Raw genomic sequence first — 18807 nt, forward strand, 5'->3', positions numbered from 1 at the left:
GGAGGGGGAACAGGCATGGGAGAGGTGAGGAAAGGGGGTGAAGTGGGAAAAAAACTGGCAAATCTACACACTTCATCTAGTTTTTTCCTTTCAGAAATAAAGTTGCTGAATGTGTTCCTGTGCAAGAATAATTTTGTCTCATTTTTGACCTAATGACCCCACAGATCCACAAATGAAGGGTGCTTACTTCAGTGATACTGAAATTCAGATAAATGGCCAAATGACTGGACATCACTGTGATTTCAGTAAAATGCAATACAGAAAGCTCAAAACTCTCCCTCATCTGTCCACAGAAACAGGATTCTACTGACTATCGAAGTTCTGAGAAACAGAAGAAAAAAGGGACGTTCTTAGAGTGGTCCATAGAGAAGTGTTGAGTTCTGACAAGTCAAATCCCCATGTCAGCCCTTCTCACTGACCACAGGGTTTAACTCTCCTGCTTAAAAGAATATTGAACTACCACAATACAGGATTTCCAGCTACACCTATTTCACATTTCGCAGAATTTACCAGTCTTCATAGTGAAGAAGGAAGCATCAACACTGATCTCTGGACAAACCCTAATTATGTTCATTTCTCTGCAGCCACCTTTTGCTCAGGTGAACTGTAATCAATCAGCAACCAATAAATCAGCTGTAGTTATTTCTACTCGAAGTCCTCCCTCTCCTCTCGAAGCTCCCAAACATGCTTTTAGCTGGTTAGTACCGCTGGCTGCCAGTCTCCACCAGAGTAACACATTTTTGCTGACAACGGGATAGTCTCAATGAAGCCTTCCCAGGGCCACTCACAGCACACTCACGAGGGAAAGCGCAGGAACCCGAGTGACTTTCAACATTTTCCCCTGGCTTTCCTAACAACTGCTTGCATTTGTGTACAGAAGCCGAACAGGCAACCGACATGCACTGCTCCCCTCCAGAGCGGGAGATGAGTCACACCAATTAAAGTACCAGGGAAAAGAGAAAATAGGGCAAAGTCATTACCCTTGAAGGAATGGTGTCAATTAAGGCACAAAGTTCTCTCTACAAAAACATTTACAGAGAACAGCAAGCGAAAGGAATCTAAAGTGAACTACTCTCTACAGCAAAGGATTTTTTTTAATAGTGATCAAAGCAAAAGTTCCCAATATACTAAAAAAAGACACTTCAGATGCACTTATTTTTAGCATGCGCTTTTTCCTGGAAGAGATCAAACTGCAGAAGACTGAGCGCTCTCCAAAACCCATTTGGAACCCAACCTACAGGGCAAGTCTGAATTTTTGCTGAATTAAAAAGCAACCACTCAATCCTTTTGGAAAAGGGATGAAGTAATTCTTGGTGAAATGCAGCACCTTCACTGCAAGTCAGAGAATTCAGCAGTCCCCCAACAGAAAGCAAGAAAGCCCCAAAAGGTGTGTCTAGGGCTAGACCTCCAGGGAAGCTCAAGATCTGCAAAATCGCTGTGTGCTCTGCCATAGAAGCAAGCAGTGTTAAAAAAAAAAAATCCTCTATGTTGTTGCAGAGTCCACATTGTGCCCAAGTAATTTAAAGTCTCTTAAACAATATGAATGTTAAGAGTCCACTATTAATACAACAGCCAGGTACGTCTTTTTAAGGTATGCCTATCAAGTTTCAAGCACAAGCCTTAAGAAGGCATAAAATTTGAATTTGTTTTGAACACAACAATCAAATCATGATTCAAATTCTGAAACAAATTAGTAGAAAGGAAATATTTTAACAGAAGTTAACAACACACACATACCACTTTTTCAGAATGGAAGCTTGGGCAATACACGCAGTACTAGATTTCAAATTACTTTCTTTAACATTTAGAAAACTGGTTTTATTCTTAGTTTTCCAGAAAATTATTTTAAGTATTAGCACCTACATTGTAAATAACTCACTTCGATTTACACTTGAAAAAAGTCACGCTCAATCAAGTCATCCTATATTCTTCTATTTTTGAATAGAGCACCGAAAGGGAGAGCAACGTGTCAGTAATAAGCGAGCTCTGTTCTCAGCAGCATGACACCAATGACCAGGCACCTTCCTGGGACAGAATTCAAAAGGTCAGTTTTCCATCGTGCTCTCATCACCTCAGCTTTAGTTATTGAAGGTGGAAATTTCTACGCAAATTTCTAAAACCCATCCAGCTACACGTTAGTTTATTAAACCACAGCTGACCTGAGATGCAATTAGGATTTGACATTTTTCCATACTTAGTTCACAAGTTTATTATGAAAAACACTGCAGCTCTGTCCTGCAGTAACATTGTTTTACAGAAAAAAACAGTTCTGTTCAAAGTAATTCACTATCCTTGGACAATTACAAGGGACAATATGGTAGGGCAAAGAGTGGAAGAGGGAACTGAGTGCAGACAAAAAAAAAAAAATCAATACAATTAAATTAAACAGTATTCCCTGAAAATAAAACAAACAAACAGTTTCAGAACAAATATGAGGCCTTGGTACTTATTTTAAAAATGTTCTTTAAGCTTCAATGATTGTTTGCTGCTACCCTTATCTACAGTCATGCTGAATAAAGCTATAGCTAAATGGAAAGTTAAATGTACTCACGAGGTGTTAATGTCTACATCTTATTATTTGCAGTCTCTCAGAGAAAGCAAAAGTAACTACAAATAGCGCTATGCCAGAAACTGGTTTCTTGACCAACAATGTTGCTTCAGCATGCAATGAACTGGTTCATTCTAAAGTGGTCACAGTTGTTGACGACAAGAGGCTTTGTATTTGAATATGGCACGTCTTTTGGTCCATGTGAAAACAAGTTTGAATGTTAAATATTTTCTGACACTTTGGAGTTACTGTTGCTCTTCCCATTTTCTTTAGGTCAACATACGGTTCATGGCAATACTGTACAGGTCTAAAATCTCTTTACAGGAAGTAGTCTGGGGTGCGACGAGTAACATGCGGTTCACCTCTACGCGGTGCTGGATCAAACTGCAAACTGAAAAGCACAGATATCAATGAAACCGTAAGAACCCAGCTCACATTCAGGTATGTCTTACACGTGAAATAGAGTAGCAGAGGTCTTAAAACAGGTTAAGTGTTTTCAAGTATTTTTTCAGCCAATTAAGGTCTTCTAGAACAACCGTTCAAATTCTTCCACTCCTCCTATTAGTATGTATTTACAATCCCTGTATTTTAAACTCCTCTTGTGATTACTACTACGGACTGGAGAGAAACAAATCTTCACTTTAAAACTCTTACACTAATGTTTGACCAGCTTATATTTAGAAAGTTTATGACTCCAGTAATTGTCAGAGGGGGCAGTTTACACAGTGCTTTTGCCTCGTTTACCAGTGAAGTTGCTGCTGAGGTAGTTAATTAGAAGCCTCATTAAAAAAGCCGACATCCTAACATCTGAAGATTTCACAGATTCCAAAAGTCTCTTGCCCTAGACTGATAGCAGGGCTTTGCTTCAGACGTGACGCAATACTCCTACTCTCAAGTCACGTACCTCTACAGCATTTCATTAAAATCTACTTATACAAAACAGAAACGAGGAGTATCGCTTTAATCTGACAGACAAGCTGCCAACAACAACTGTTCCAGGTATGCGACTCCAAGACTTTAGATGCACCTAACCCAACTATCCTGCATTCACTTCACCTCCCAAAAAGCTTACAGGGAAAAACCACACCTTAACACAACAATTAAGTCAGATCTTGCTACAGCAACTATCTTAAAATCATGGGCAACGTAAATCTCGTTTTTAAACATACTTACAAGGAGTATTTTAGAGTATCATCAAGTTCCATAATTGCAGCCTGGTTGCCACAACGGTAACAATAATTTGGAGCACTGAAAATTGTTACTACATTCCGATCATGGCACCAATTGTACCCCTGGAGAAGGGAAAAAAAAAATATGACAGCCAAGTTCATTTCTTGTACCCCATATAACCACCAGACCACTAAACTGAAATTTTAATGTGCAAAACCCTAAGTGGCATTTGTAGTTTCCTTTTAAATAAGATCAAGGCTGCATCTTTATTTGTCTTTGAGAGAAAAATGGTAAAAAGGAATTTTGGCCTTTCTAGATTGCTTCTTACTAGTAAACATGAGCAAAATGTATTTAAAAAAAAATCCGCCAGAATTCTCCATTGCGTTAGCGTGAAAAAATTAAAACAGCAATTTTGAATTCTGAATCTTCTGCTGCGATCACCAAAACCAGAATCCAGACATACGTTTAAAAATCATGACTAACAGGGATAACCAGACACCAAGAACAAAAATACACATCCAAGGTAAAAAGGAAAAATGCATCTTTTTTCAACGCACACATATTTGTGTGCATTTTCTTACCGAGGGACTCAGCATTTATGTTTAAGAACCATTTTATCTACGCATAAATGCAATACCACATCTACTACTGAAGTATCTATTTTGGGATGTTACTGTAAATTTTCAGAAAAAAGGCCAAAATAAAGGTTACTCCACTGTCAAGCCAAGACAATCCTTTAGCAGCACATGATTACTATCAAAACAGAGTTTCTGGATCACCAGCTGTCACAGCAGCACATGCACATCTCTGACACAGAGTACGGTATTAATGCACCACCTACGTGATCACAAATTGAAACGCAGAGGCTATCCTGCTTACCTCCATTACCAACTGATGAGCTCTTGAAACCAACGTAAGGCCATTAGCATGGTTAAAGGTTTCTGAAATATCCTGTCCAAATGTATAGCCTGCACCTCGAGGAGAAATTCCCCAGCCGCCACGATCATCTGGATCTGACCATAGCAAGTCACACATTGGACCCTGTAAGAGATGCAGAACATGTTTCAGAAACACAGACCCCGCAAAAAACCTACACGCACCCCACAACCGCACAACCTGTTGCAGCATCTCTTTAAGACCATAAAAAAATGTGCCTATCAACAGCTAACGCAGTTAATGCTTGTATCAAGAAGTTAATCTGAATGAAGAATTTTCATAGTAGGTCTCACCTCTGAGATCATAAGAGGTACGTTTTGAGGTTCTAGGCACGCTAAAATATGCTTGTTTCTCTAGGCAAGAACATGCCCCTTCTCCTTCAAAAAACCAGAACAGGAAGACAGGCACTTTCATATTGCTAAGTTGTTTCGAATTTCATTTTCAGCCTGTGTATTCAACTACTCAATACATGCTGAATCATGAATCCCACAAGTTCAGAAAATCATTTTTCAGTACCTCATGGGGAACTTCCTGCAAGCGATCAAGTGCTCTGATGTGATCCAGTGTATCTATCGATGGAGAGAGGCCACCATGTAGACAGAAAATCTGGAAGAGTTAGATATATGAATTTTTATCTTGCTCATTTACATTAATTATATCAGTGCAATTATAATTGTTTAGTATAAATGATTAGGTGAAAATCTGCAAGAGATTCCTTTAAAGCTGAGAGCTGATAGAATACAGTGTTAATAGCTCCTTTTACAACCGGTAAAATTAAATTTTGTAAAATTTCAACATACCTGGCCATCCACCAAGGCAGTTAGAGGCAGGTAATCAAAAAGGTCTGTAAAGTACTTCCAAACATTTGCATTTCCGTATTTTCTTAAACATTCATCATAGAAACCATATACTTGTGTGATTTGCCTGCTTTCATGATTCCCTCGAAGAATTGTGATACGTTCACGGTAACGGACCTAAACATAACGGTTTACTTTAGAGGCATCAAGATATGTAAGTCTTCCCAAAAAACAGAATTTGCACCCCTCATCCCCCATCAAATGTCAATAAAGCAATAAACAAACCCTTTTTAAGACAAAGGCTCAATTACAATCTTCCAGAAAAGAAGGGAAAATTCATTCAAATCTTCAGCTGCCGAACATTTTTGAGATTAATTATAAATTTTATTCATTGTTACTAGTGGACTTCACTACACCTGCATTAAGCTGATCACTCCAAGCAAATTATTAAAGATTGCTACTTAGGCAAGCAAAAAATAAATACAGCACTCATTTTTAGAAAAAGTTCAGGCTTGCACCTGAAATTTTTTTTCCCCAGAAGTATCTTGGAAAATTAAGACAGCCAACATTTTAGATTTTGTACCTATAATACCAACGTAGTGCAAGTCATAATAGATATCAAGTGTAGTCAGGATAGTAATGATATGCTTTATACAGAATTGTACAGCTGAGAAGAAATGTTACCTTAAGAGCTACAAGCAATGTGACTGTTTCGACTGAATAATAGCCTCTGTCAACATAGTCCCCCATAAACAAATAGTTTGTGTCTGGTGATTTGCCTCCAATTCTGAAAAGTTCCATGAGGTCGTGAAATTGTCCATGGACATCTCCACAGACTGTGACGGGACATCGCACTTCTTGCACATTAGATTCTTTTGTCAAAATTTCTTTAGCCTACAAAACAAAAAAAGACAGAAATCATGAGTTTGTCTGTGAACAGTCATTTTACCCAAAATACACTCTGCTCCTTCCAGCTCTCTACTACCTCTTTAACAACTCTTGTCCCTTCCTTGCCTGAAGCTCCTGGGATAAGAGTCCACCTTTACTCTCTAAGAGTTTATCTTACAGAGTTCTATACTTCAGGTGGCCTGCTTCAGAAGACAGCCTGCCACCCATCTACACACACATCTTTGAACGCAAAGGCAGAGTGTTCTACACAAAGCAGAACTGAGAACATAACTAACATCTAGCGATAGCAGCAACAGCAGAGCAGGTGGTTTACCTGCAGGAGCTTTCTGAACAAGTTTCGTGTTTAAGTACGAGTAACACCGAGTTGTGTCTTTAGAAACCAAAGTAGGGAAACATCTGTGTCATCATGGTGTCTCCCACAAAACTGTGTACATGAAAGTTGCAGACAAAGGCAATTGGTATGAAGAAGCACAGGCTAAATATAGCATCAGAAAGGTAATTTTGAAATAACGCAAGAATTCCTTAATTGTACCATCATACTGCCAGTTGTGACAGTTTGTTCTCAGAAGTCACCAATCACATGCCACAATAATTTTCTAAATCAAGAGGGGATTAGACACATAAATAGCAACAAGTTTACAAGTTACCATCAACAAAGATTTCCATGCCTTTCAACTGCAAATGTTCCTATTCAAAAAGGATCCCTTTTTCACCTCCTTACCAGAATGACAAGAGAATATACAAAAACTGTATTTTATTTTATAACCAAGGTGTCTACAAGACTTGAAGAAACTGTGCCAAATACCACCTATGCACAGGCCACACTGAATCTAAAATATTCTGAAGCATATACCAGTACAAGAGACAGATGGAAGAGCAACACCACTTTCATTTGAGGGTCACCTGTCTTCGCTTTCTCAAACCTAACCTGACAACTAAAGCAGCATACTCTTTTTGGGGGGGGTTCTGCTAAGCAAAGAAGTATTTTCAGACGCTAGAAAAAAAAAATCATCATCTGAAGAGCATTAGATTTTAAAAGGTAACACAACACTTGAAGTTAAAATCTGAACAGTATATTAAATGCTGGGTATTGACACGAGCCAAGCTGTTAAGAAACATGCTGCTGTGTCCAAGTTTCCACCCTATTCATGAAGCCTTTAGCTGGACAGTGACCGAGACCTCCACCCCCAAAAGTGGTCTCAGTGTTCCTGCACGTTGTCCAGGCTCACCACCACAGTCACCACTTCAAACAAGAAAAGCGTCAGCAACACATAGTTTCATGATGGAGATGCACAAAATTCAACAATTCATTCAACACTCCAAAGAAATGCAAAAATGCCATCCTGGTTAAGCACCTGCACAGCACAGAGCTTTAGATACTACAGCATGAGCAACAGAGTTAAATATGCTTGCAGAATGGTTTACACCAAAAGTCAAGCTCGTATGACAGTTTCCACTCATGCCGTGCCTAGTACTAAAGATAGGTCATTGCTGGCTTGTGGCAGATGCTAAAAGTGTAGATTTATTTAAAGATCGCCTGACTTAAGTTCATTTTAATGCAGTGACACTCACCGGATGTTTTGAGGGTGTTTTAACAGCTTTAGCCACTTCTAACACACTACTACATTCAAAAGCATTAGCCAGCTTAATTCTCCTTTTGACAGGGAATGTTGCAGAGACTTAAGGCACTTCAATACAAAAAACCCTACTCTAATTAGAATGCTTTCTACTGCCATATTTTCTTAACACACTGGAAGCATTGCAAAGAATGCAGCATTCATTTTTCATCAAAGGTATTCATCACTTATGCTGACAGATTAAAACGGCATAGTTCCCAGCAACACGGTTGTTGCTTCCTCAGTTTTTGAAATACTAAATCACTCAGATATGCATATGACCAAACACGCAGGTAAGTCAGACAGCTACTCTGATGGAAAAAGACTGTTCCAGGTCAACTTGCAAAACAGGAATCTCTATTTAAATCCTGCAGTGAAAGAATGCTGGTGCAGGAATTTCAGTATTTCCACATTCTCAAACAAGTTTCATGAAATACTGCTTCCTGAACTGCTTAGCCCATTTACAGTCCTATCATGTCCCACAGCACTAACAGGGGCACATACTGAAGTGCTTAAGCAGTATACCTTCCTCTACAAAAGAGCTTCAGCAGGGCTGAAAGTGGAAAAAAACCCCAACACCCCAAAAACAAGCTACCAACAAGTGGTCCATCAACCATACCTCAAATTTCTTATAAAAGGGAAAAGCAAAAAATTGTTTTAACATACTAGGGTTGGACTAGATGACCCACAGAGGTCCCTTCCAACCCCTACCGTTCTGTGATTCTATACCATAACAAAAACACAAGTTGGTAAGACAACAGTACATGTAATATTACAATTTCACAATTCAAGCTTCACAAAAGTTAAGCTGTCACTAGTGTTACTGGAGTATCTGTGACCCTGACTTTGTACCGGACCACACACCGCCCTGTGCAAGCTCAGCTGGTTCCACTCCCTCTTCACTGATCCCTGCCCCAAGATCCCCGATGACGCTACTTGCTCAGCCGTCACAGCTCCCTCCCTGCCCATCCCCGTTCATCTCCCCCCCCCCCCCACGACACACTGGGCTTCCCACCAACAGCTCTCCTCTGCTTCCTCATGGCGAGGAAGCAGCAGAGCATTTCAGCAGCCCGCAGCGCAGGGCAGACTCCTCCCTGGTCAAACCTCCCGATGCGGGAGAACTAGGGAAGACACACACACGCCTGACTCCTTGTCCTTCAGAAACCCGGTGACCCAGTGACAGAGAACAGTGCAACACTTGGCAGGATTTTGACACCAATATCCAGGTTTCATTGCCTATCACTAGGACAAACAGTTGTGCAATTCTGAAACAGATTTTTTCTTGAACACTTAATAGTGCTTTTATTTCTCAGCCTCTTTTCACTTTTTAGCAATTCTTAATATTAAGACAGCCCTGAACTTCTGTCTCCAATCCTAATACCCCATACCACAGAAAGCGTTAAACCACTACATTACAATTGTAAGACCCTACCTCCAAATCAGCTTAACTATTTTTTCAGCACTACACACTGATTTCAAAACCAAGTGCAAATGGATACAGATTACGACTGAAAAGAACCCATTATTTCAAACTGATAAATGCTAATTTTACAGTCAAGCACCAATAAAGTCTAACGCAGAAAAAAACATGTATCTGTAAGAAACAGCTGCCCAAGAAGAGCACAAGAACTAAGCAAAATGCTGTCATAAACAACAACTGCTGCAGTGAAAGGTCACGTATTTCACTTAGAGCAATCTCAAAGTTCAAACAATAAGCACGTATCAAACACACTTCAGCTTAGTCACAGTGACTGGAATTTGTTCCTGCTTGATATCTGAAATATTGGCTTATTCAGCCATTTCTCTGGAAGAGGCAACTTGTAAAATCCCAAACCATTCAAAAGACAAGAGGAATGAAACCAATCTTGGCTTAAACACACAAGAACACAACACATTTTCCCTTTATTGTATAGCAAGTAGTACTGCATAAAAATACAACCTAGTATTTAAGAATTAAAACATTCCTGGACTGCTGCACATCATCTTAACGGCCAGATGAGCAGTCAAGCACTGTTCTGTCACCTTCAGTTACAAAGCACATCTTTTATGCAAAGCACTGTTCTTAAAATGCAAAGTTTACGCTTGGATCTTGCATTGTCTTAAAACAGCGAAGCTAATCTTTGTATTTTATAATTAACAGTCAGGGATAAGTATTTAAAAAAACTGTATGACCATTAAAGCTACTACCACATGATTTTCAGATCTTCACAATTTAATGAGATGCAGTGGTTGTGTGTATGCAGAGATATCTCCTATTTCCCCTGTTCCCTGCATATATTTTTATCTTATATGCCACAGATTAAGGCTCAGAGTCAAGTGCCATAAAGGCTATAATCAATCCACTCTCTCAATTCACTCCACGCTGAGCACAAGCCAGTTGCCCCCATGAGCAGATTATATCATCAGCCTTGCCCCACAGAATTCATTTGAAGCGGTCCATTTCTGAATTCATTTACACCCAAATTCCTTGGTGTTTCCAGAACATATCAGTTATTTCCCAATTACTCCTACCCCTTCTTCTACATTCTACCAGGAGCTCTGACAGCTCAAACCAAGTATCTAGCCTAAACCCTGGGGCACACTGGAAAAAAAATGCAGTAAACATTACTGTGCCTTTGTAGGATTGTAGAACAATGCCTGAAACTGCTGCATAGCAGCAAACCATTGCTATAAAGCACTTAACAAAAGATTACCACTAACTCAGTAAATACAATCATCATTTTAATTAGATAACATAGCTCCGAAGTCATGGTTGCAGATGGTAATGTGTCATTCTTGGCAGACCAGAATTCACACCTACCACCATGCTGTCTTACTCGTGTGTGTTGAGAAGCATCCACTGCAACCAAGAAAAAAAACACAGGTATTTGCAGTTACCATGAAGATATTTTGATGAGATCGAAGACTTCGACCACACCCATAATTTCCTGTCGTCAAGAGGCACAGGATGTGACTAAAGGCACAATGATCAGCTAATTGGGATGAATACTGGTTTTAGCTGGCCAAACATCATGACCTGTAAGAGATTCCAGTTCCAAGCAAAGTCATCCCTTACAGTCAGCAGGTCTTCTGCAGAATGCATGTATTTTTTGCCTTCGATTTAAGGGTTTTCCTCCACTCCTTACTTGCAGAGGAAAGAGACTATGTTCAGGCAAAAGATGGGCTCACCGTTTTTAGACCACAAGTTATTTTTATTCACTGTCTGACATTTTAAATAAAACCAGAGAAATGAGGCCTCCAGTATCACCCTTCTGTGAAGAAGGTACGACAGCAGTCAGACTGCATATGACAAATGGGGAACTGATTTACGCTGAACTTCAGAATCCACTAAGGAGTTCAATGTGAATGTATAAGTAGGAATAAAATTAAAATACAAAGCTCCCTATTGACATTTAATTATTTAGTATTCCAAGTAAGTAAACCCTGGATTTCCATCCACATAGAAGAAGCCACAGCAGCAAAATACAGTATTTTCCCAGGACTGAAACAGAAGATAACAGACCTGCTTTCTCTCTGGTTTTGTGACTAGCACCTACACGCCCATTTCTAACCTCTTTCACTACCAGTGATGCTGAAAGTTTAGAACTCGGCAAACAAAAACAAGGCGTGCCTGGTCAAAGAGTCACAGTGCAGCTCCTCACGTGTCACAGTGTGGTCCATTTGTAGCCCTTAATTTTCTTGGGACAGGGCAAATAGAACTAACAAATGAACTCAAAAATATTTTTTTACTTCAAAGTGCCCAAAATGAAAGGTTAGTAGCTTATGTACCAATGACTATTCATTAGTGAACAAGAAGAGACAATTAACAACCAAAAAGGTATAAAATCCAATCAGTTTTGTATTTCACACCACAGAGCAAAGTACCCTTCTTCATTGCTCCACAACTCGGCAACAACTGCTCCCTTACTCTTTTAGCCACTCCTGTTTGGTCAGAACAGAGATCAGTTAAACACAAGACATCAGCCAACCAAAAATCAATCCTTATGTCAGTACTGAGTGTAAGATTAAATAAGACAATACCTTCCTTTTTCTCCTGCAAATTCTAGCAGGTCTACAAGAAAGCATGCAGGCAGCAAACTTTTGCCAAACAACCTGCTATCCCTTTGTATGACAAAGTAACGACTGACACCATTCGCAGCCTTGATAGTCCCCTCAACACCTCAATCTGGAAAAATCATTAGCAGTCTTCCATACTCAGCGTAACTGGAAGGAGCGCCGTTTCCCTCAGGGGCACACAGGGAGAAGGGGAACTGCTATTTAAGTCTCAGTAGTTGACAAGACCAGACAGAAAATGAGGATAGAAGGGGCTCCTCTGTAAAAACTCAATGTCATTACTTTGCTTCATACAAAAGACCTTAGTTTCTTTAACTTTTACTTAAAAGAAAAACAAAGTCTAGACAAATCTTTTTAAAAAATACAGGAGTCCAAATAGCTCAGGAAATCCAGATGTCTTCCTCTCTACACAGGAGTTCCAAGAAATGCAGCAACAGTAGAAATGTATGAAGCTGACCACTTACACAGAGATGATCTTCAGTCCCATCTGTAGAACAAGCTGTATTCATTTTGTATAATTTAAGTTGCTAAAAAAAGAAATAGGCTAAAGCTATTCACAAACTAGCTGAGCTTGATATCTGCAAGTGCAGCTTCATGCAATAAGCTCAAAAGATTTTCAACTCTTGCTGAAATAACTCCAACCACGGCCAGGCATGGTCACGTTAAAGGTACCATCAGGATACCAGCTGGAGGACGGGGTAGGCAGGTATGTCAAAACTCAAGAAATGTACCTCAAAACCAACTAGCAACCATGTAACACCTATACTGGAAGGTATTTTCAATACACCCAGCAGAAATACTGCAGACCTGACTCCTGAGCAAGCAAGCCTCCAGTATTTATTCTTCAGCCAGGAATACACTGGTTTTCCAACTTAACATACTACCTAAAGAATAGGAACCAAGGGCAACAACGGTGTTGCTGAATATAGCTGTAGCGTTTAAGGGTCCCTAAGCAAGGATGGAGATTTAGTCACCGCTCCTTCGACTCCCTTCGCACAGCCTTTTGCACAAGGCCTCCTTAACTCATGCCAGACACAGCCAGACAGGTCAGGTTATTACACTTTCAGGCAACCCAGATGACTAACTGGAAATGGCTAGGGAGCAATCGCCAAGCCGCACCGTCATCAGATCTGAGGAGGCAACAGCCTCACCACAGGTAGATTTGGAAGAGGACATCAATCTACAGCCTCATCCATGTCCTGAGCCTTCAATCAGTAGAACTCAAGTAGGAACTTGCTCCAACTTACGAGTGTTTACTTCTGTTATCTTACACTATGCCTAAAATGACTTCTAAAACAACGCAAAAACATCTTTCACTCCCACTTGATCACAACTAATGCTGTAATTAAAAACAAAAAGACAAACAAAAACCACCCCATGTCAGCACAACTCCATTTTACAGAATTTCCTAGAATTGGAAAAAATTAGAAATCTGCTAGTGCTACAAGAATTGGCACATACAAGACTAAATTCTCACACACACATCAAAGTGTCATAAGTATAATCAGGACTAGGTGAGAAGGCTGGCAAAGTTGACACTTCAAATGCCTTTTGTGTAAAGAGACAATTTCCATTTTATATTAACAACCATTAAAAAAAAAACACCTGCCACAGAACACTGGGAACGAAAGGATCTTTTCTGTGGAAGTGTTCCAGAATTATCTAAAACACAGTTATTAAAATGTCACAGAAAGCTTTTCACAATACACCTGTGACTCCCCAGAGATGGAAGGTGTAATTACATGCACCCATCAACAGCTTGATCCTGGGGTACGTCCAACAAAGTGGCAGCAAAGGAGTACTAAACCACCTTCTGGCCCCCCACAGCCCCTGGAGCAACCAGAGAGGGCCCTCCCGCCACCGGCAGTAGTTTATGGGTTTCCTTGTTAGCAAATCCAGAAGGCAATGCAGTCCCAAGGAGGAACTGAACTGCTGTGCCTCCCAGGCTCACGTGCTGCTTCTGCCAGGGGCAGGGCTGGAGGGATGCAGAACTTGTCCAATACACTGCCCACCACACGGAAACTCTCACCAGCTGGGAATTCTGTTGGGGCACGTTTTTCAGTTGATTTACAGCAAATTCAGACAGGAACATTCATTTTCACAATCATCCTAGTTTGAAGAACAGTTATATGTGATGGTTACATGTAAAGATACAGGAATGCAAAAGCTAGCTAATGGAAAAGCCCTTCCAAATGCAGCTGGGGACAGTTTAAAATATTAACCTCTGGACGAAAATAATCAGTGAAGAACGGTAACTCCCCAGTAGCACAGGAGGCAGAAGGGAACACACGCCTCTCTCTGAAGAAGTGGGGCAGACATCTTGGGGCAGTAACAGCTTAAAACTTGCCAGTCCTATGCATTAGAGGAACTGAACTTAGACTGCAGGGTGGGTTTTTTGACCCAAAATAAAGCTTCATCAGCAATATACTGCCCTCCCAGAACTAGGGCACTAACAGAAGCTGAACGAGTTCAAGCAGCTCACATAGCTGCAGCGGGTACATGCAGGTTTGGTTAGTTCTCACCTACAATCAGTCTCAGAAAATTTAACTTGGAAGATCTGGCATTGAACAAAGGTGGAAGTTCTGCAACAGGAAAAAGAGTAGAAAGATACACCATTAACAAGGTAAGTACCAGAGAACAGTATGGCCCAGAAACATATTTATACTATGAAAATTAGCACTGGTGACAAATGAAAAGCAAATGAAACCAAAAATCATTGTTACAGATCAAAAGCTGCAGGAAAGAAGGCTCAAATCAAGGTTTCTCGAATGCTTTTACCACTATCAGCCCTTCACTTAGTTTAAAAAATTTTGGATAGAGGCACTGCCTATTCAGACGTATTTTACCAGTATTTCAAGTATACGGGAAGAGAACTCTGAACACTCTACACAGCATACATGACCAAATTGCCTTCTTTTTCTAAAAACTGGATGCTATGTTCAAATCTGCTTAATTACAGACTAGTATTTCCAGGGGAGAGACTCCGATACCTCTGCCTCCACCTGCACTGGATACTTTCTGAAATAAGCGATGGAGACTCTATCCACAAATTTGACTCATCCCTTTGTGCATTTTCAGACTGCCATCCCACCTTCTTGAGCAGTGTACCACATCCTCATCTCCTGTGATAAAGGGCCCTCACACACAAAGGCGAGGAGACAAGACCATTTCCCTCCACCCTCACAAAGCACGGAACAGTACAGTTCTCCACAACAGCATCCTTTCACTAAAAACAGCCAGTGGAAAAACCCTCACCTGGCAATAAAGGACCTCCTTTCTCCTCGGTTCATGGACAATAGCGAACAAACTACTCAGTGTTAACAGGACAGTGACTATATGGTGCACATTTTGACTGCTTCCTCAAAACCTACACTTATCAAATCCTTAAGCAAAACACGCACAATTAGTCACACAACTGACAGACCATAAAATATGTAGCATGTATTAAGCCTAGAATAACTCAACTGCCACTCAGAGCTTCTCATTTTTTCAAATAATCTATAAAAGTACTATGTATTATTCATGGTTACAAATTATTCCTAGACTTAGAAGACATTTCTGCCTAGTTACCACCACCACTATTACCCAGGTAACCAGGCACAAGGTAAGAGGTCCTAAGAAAGTAACTGAGATGCATGAATAGCCACACTTAATAATTATGTTTGTAAATGGCTGTTATGTTCTTTAGATATCAATACTGAAAAACAAGAGAGCCCTTAGGCTTATTTGTATTAGACAGGCACCAGTCTGCACACATGAAGTCCCAGCAGATCAAGAAATACCGGTCAGGAAGATCATCCAATCAAGCAGCGTTACGGGGAAAAAACCCTCGCAAAGATCTTCTTATTTGTTTGTTTATTTTAAGCAGCCCTAGCTACAATTGAACATGGTGAAGAATGACAGTTTGTACCTCGTAGGGTCTTTACCTGTCCTTTGGAACAGCAGCTATATTTGACGCTGTCATTCACACATTAAGCTATTTATGCAAAAACATAACCTTTGGGTGCGATTACATCCATGAAACTACTTAAGACAATCAAAACATGAAGCACAGCAAAGTGTCAGAGAGTCAGCGCTGGAAGCATGGAAACAGCAAAGTGAATGTTGTGCCCCACCAGGAGGGCACAGAATTCAACTAACGCCCTGCTTCCACCAACGCGACTTCCCACTTCAGGGGGCAGAGACGGCTTGATGGAAGATTCAGACTTCAGGGGCCTACTTCCAACTCCTTGCATCAGCAACCACGTAAGAAACTTCACTACTATCAGCAGGAAGTCCCAGCAAATCCACCTGTAGTTATCAGCAACAAATCACCTCTCCTTAACATAAACAGCCATGGGGCCGTACTCTGCCAAATGCTGACCACAAACCAGTCAGAGACAGGGAATTTCAGCGCAAGCACAGTATCACGCTACCCGGGGAAGTACTACCTTTGGTCTGGAGCTGGCTCATATCCACCCGACTTGGGGCAACGTGAGGCTGCTGCTGCTGCTAAATGATTATTTTTCAAGTAGACTTCTCTCACGCATTCTTGTGGTCTCTCATCTCAAAACACAGCTGTCAGACACACAACTTTCTGTAATCTTTCCTTTTATCTACCATTACTTTGGTGACAAGCATTACGCATTTATCCAGAAATACAACTTATTTCCATTCTTCACTAGAAAAAAAAATGAAAACGTCCTCTTGCACAACAGCGATGACTGGGTATACGGTATCTTCTGTAAAGAATTTCTAATGGTATGCCTACTCCTCATTAACCAAAAACCTCCAGTAAATTGAAAGCTTTTTGTATATTCCTCATACTCCTGCAAGTTACCATACAACCTCACAAAACACACCCACTCGTGCGGTATTCAGGACCCTTTACCAGCATCGGTTTACAAATGATGGCAAGTGGAATACTTGCCTCTCCAACCAAGCAATACAAGGAAGAAGCTGGACCACTGTCATTAGAGACGCCCATGAAAAATAGTCAGGCAGTGACATTGCCACTTGTTTGCCACAGCTTAAAACACAAAAACTGTATCAAATGGTAACAATTGTAAATGGCTGGAACACTGGTGAACTAAAGTCTGTACTCAAGCACAAACCCACCTGGCCAAAAACGATGCAAGTTCTTTAATAACTTCATAAACAGTCCTCTGGAAACAATCTGCTTCCAAAACAACATGCTGTAGTATTTGAAGGCATGATGCCAAATTTAAAATATTTTGATTCCTCCTCACAGCAGCTATGCTGGCTGCTTTAGAACGCAGTATATCAATAACTGCCCTTATTCCTCAATTTCTAATTCCCAAACAGTCCACAAACATTACTTTCTTTGGTCCAGAAAGGTAAGAATACGTCAAACCTTCCGGAACCAAGAAGAACGCTCAGCTATTAAGTTACATCCAGAATTAGAAGTCAATTGGAAAATGCAGCTGTATGCTACTAGAACAAATATTCCCTTTAATTTCCAAAAGGCAGTCTATCCCAGGCTGATTTTAAGACCTTTCTAAACTCTAAATGCCTCAACCAACACAGCACTTCAACACCCAAGCCTCAGCATTTTAAATACCGTAAATAGCTGTACGGGATCTCAACCATCCATGTATTTCAAGAAACCCAGAATTTTACCCAGATAAACCAAGCCCCAAAGCTAATCCAGCCTTCAATTAGTTACAAACGCGCCTGCATTTCTTTATATCACGAAAGGGAAAAAAAAGAATAAAACCAGAGCTGTTAGATCCAGCCAGCAGCTCTTTCCCCATGTAATTTTCAACCGATTACCATAAGCTTTTCTTTTCAACGTAATAACTCGCATTTTGGGGGCAGGTTTAAGATCTTAACCGTATGACGGGAGCAGGTCGCGTCCCTCCGCGGACACCGGCCGGCCAGCCCGGCAGCCGCGGGGCCCGACGACGGGAAGGGCGGCGGGGAAGGGCCGGGGCGGCGGCGGGCGGGCGGACGGCTCGGCCCCCCTCCCTCCGGGATGGCGGCCGCGCTCGGGGGTCTCACCCGAGAATCCCGGCAGCGGCGCCATTTTAGGAGGCGATGAAAAGGCGGGAGGCGGAGCCAGACGCCCAGCGCGGCGAGAGGGGGCGCGGATCCGCCCGCCGAGGGGCCGCGACGCGCCCGGCTCCCGCTACCCTCGCCGGCCGCCAGCCAGGCAACCCCACGGAGCCGCCCGGGAGGCCGCGGCCGCAGCCCCCCCCCGCCTCCCCGGCGCTTCCCCCGCCCGGCAGTGACTTCCCCCGCCTCCCCACAGCCCCTCACCCGCCGGCGGAGAGCGGCCCGGCCGCCCGCCCCTCACCTTCTCGCAGAGGCTCTTCACCTGCCCCTCGGACAGCTGCTTGCACTCGTTCAGCTGCTCCACCCACTGGTCGAGCTCCTTGGTGAAGACCTTCTCCTCCATCCCGCTCTCCCCCTCCTCACCGGCTGCTGCTACCGCCGCCGCACCACCCCGGAGGCCCCTGCGATCCGCGACGCGGCAGGACGGGCGGCGGGGTGCGGGAGCGGCCCGGAGCGCTGCGGGTCGGGCTGCCGGCGCTGCGCTCTCGGCTGCCGCAGCTCTGCCGCCCGTTCCCTCGCCCCAGAACGTGTAATGGCCGCCGCTCCTGACGTCACCGCCTCAGCTTCCACTACGGGGAGGGGGAGGGAGGGCGCGGCGCGTGCGCGGTCTGCGGGCGGGGCCGCGCCTGCGCAGTGGCCAGGACGAGCGGGACCCGCCCGGCCGGCAGGACGGCGGCGGGAGGGAGGGGGGTGGGGCGCGTCTGCGCCTGCGCAGGCCCGCGCG

At 42.3% G+C, this 18807-nt stretch overlaps 1 protein-coding gene across 1 annotated transcript; it reads right to left on the bottom strand.

Annotated features, from left to right (window-relative positions):
- Positions 1-2183: 2183 nt before the first annotated feature.
- PPP2CA (protein phosphatase 2 catalytic subunit alpha) lies at positions 2184-18637 on the bottom strand. The gene is made up of 7 exons (XM_075441559.1): positions 18325-18637; positions 6136-6345; positions 5455-5628; positions 5171-5260; positions 4598-4759; positions 3722-3840; positions 2184-2939 (listed from the first exon to the last, which is right to left on the bottom strand). The coding sequence occupies exons 1-7, from the start codon at positions 18424-18426 to the stop codon at positions 2867-2869; spliced, it is 930 nt and encodes a 309-aa protein (XP_075297674.1). The 5' UTR covers positions 18427-18637; the 3' UTR covers positions 2184-2866.
- Between the last annotated feature and the right edge of the window lie 170 nt (positions 18638-18807).

This window comes from Opisthocomus hoazin, chromosome 22 (assembly GCF_030867145.1).
Source record: "Opisthocomus hoazin isolate bOpiHoa1 chromosome 22, bOpiHoa1.hap1, whole genome shotgun sequence".
Lineage (NCBI taxonomy): Eukaryota > Metazoa > Chordata > Aves > Opisthocomiformes > Opisthocomidae > Opisthocomus > Opisthocomus hoazin.

What these genes read in the sequence shown, in the direction of transcription:
- PPP2CA (XM_075441559.1), bottom strand. Translation starts at nt 18,426, where the DNA reads ATGGAGGAGAAGGTCTTCACCAAGGAGCTCGACCAGTGGGTGGAGCAG. An exon ending in CATTGCTTGTAGCTCTTAAG is followed by an intron (nt 5,629 to 6,135) that starts GTAACATTTCTT and finishes CGTTATGTTTAG; the next exon opens with GTCCGTTACCGTGAACGTAT. An exon ending in GATACTCTAAAATACTCCTT is followed by an intron (nt 2,940 to 3,721) that starts GTAAGTATGTTT and finishes TGTGCTTTTCAG; the next exon opens with TTTGCAGTTTGATCCAGCAC.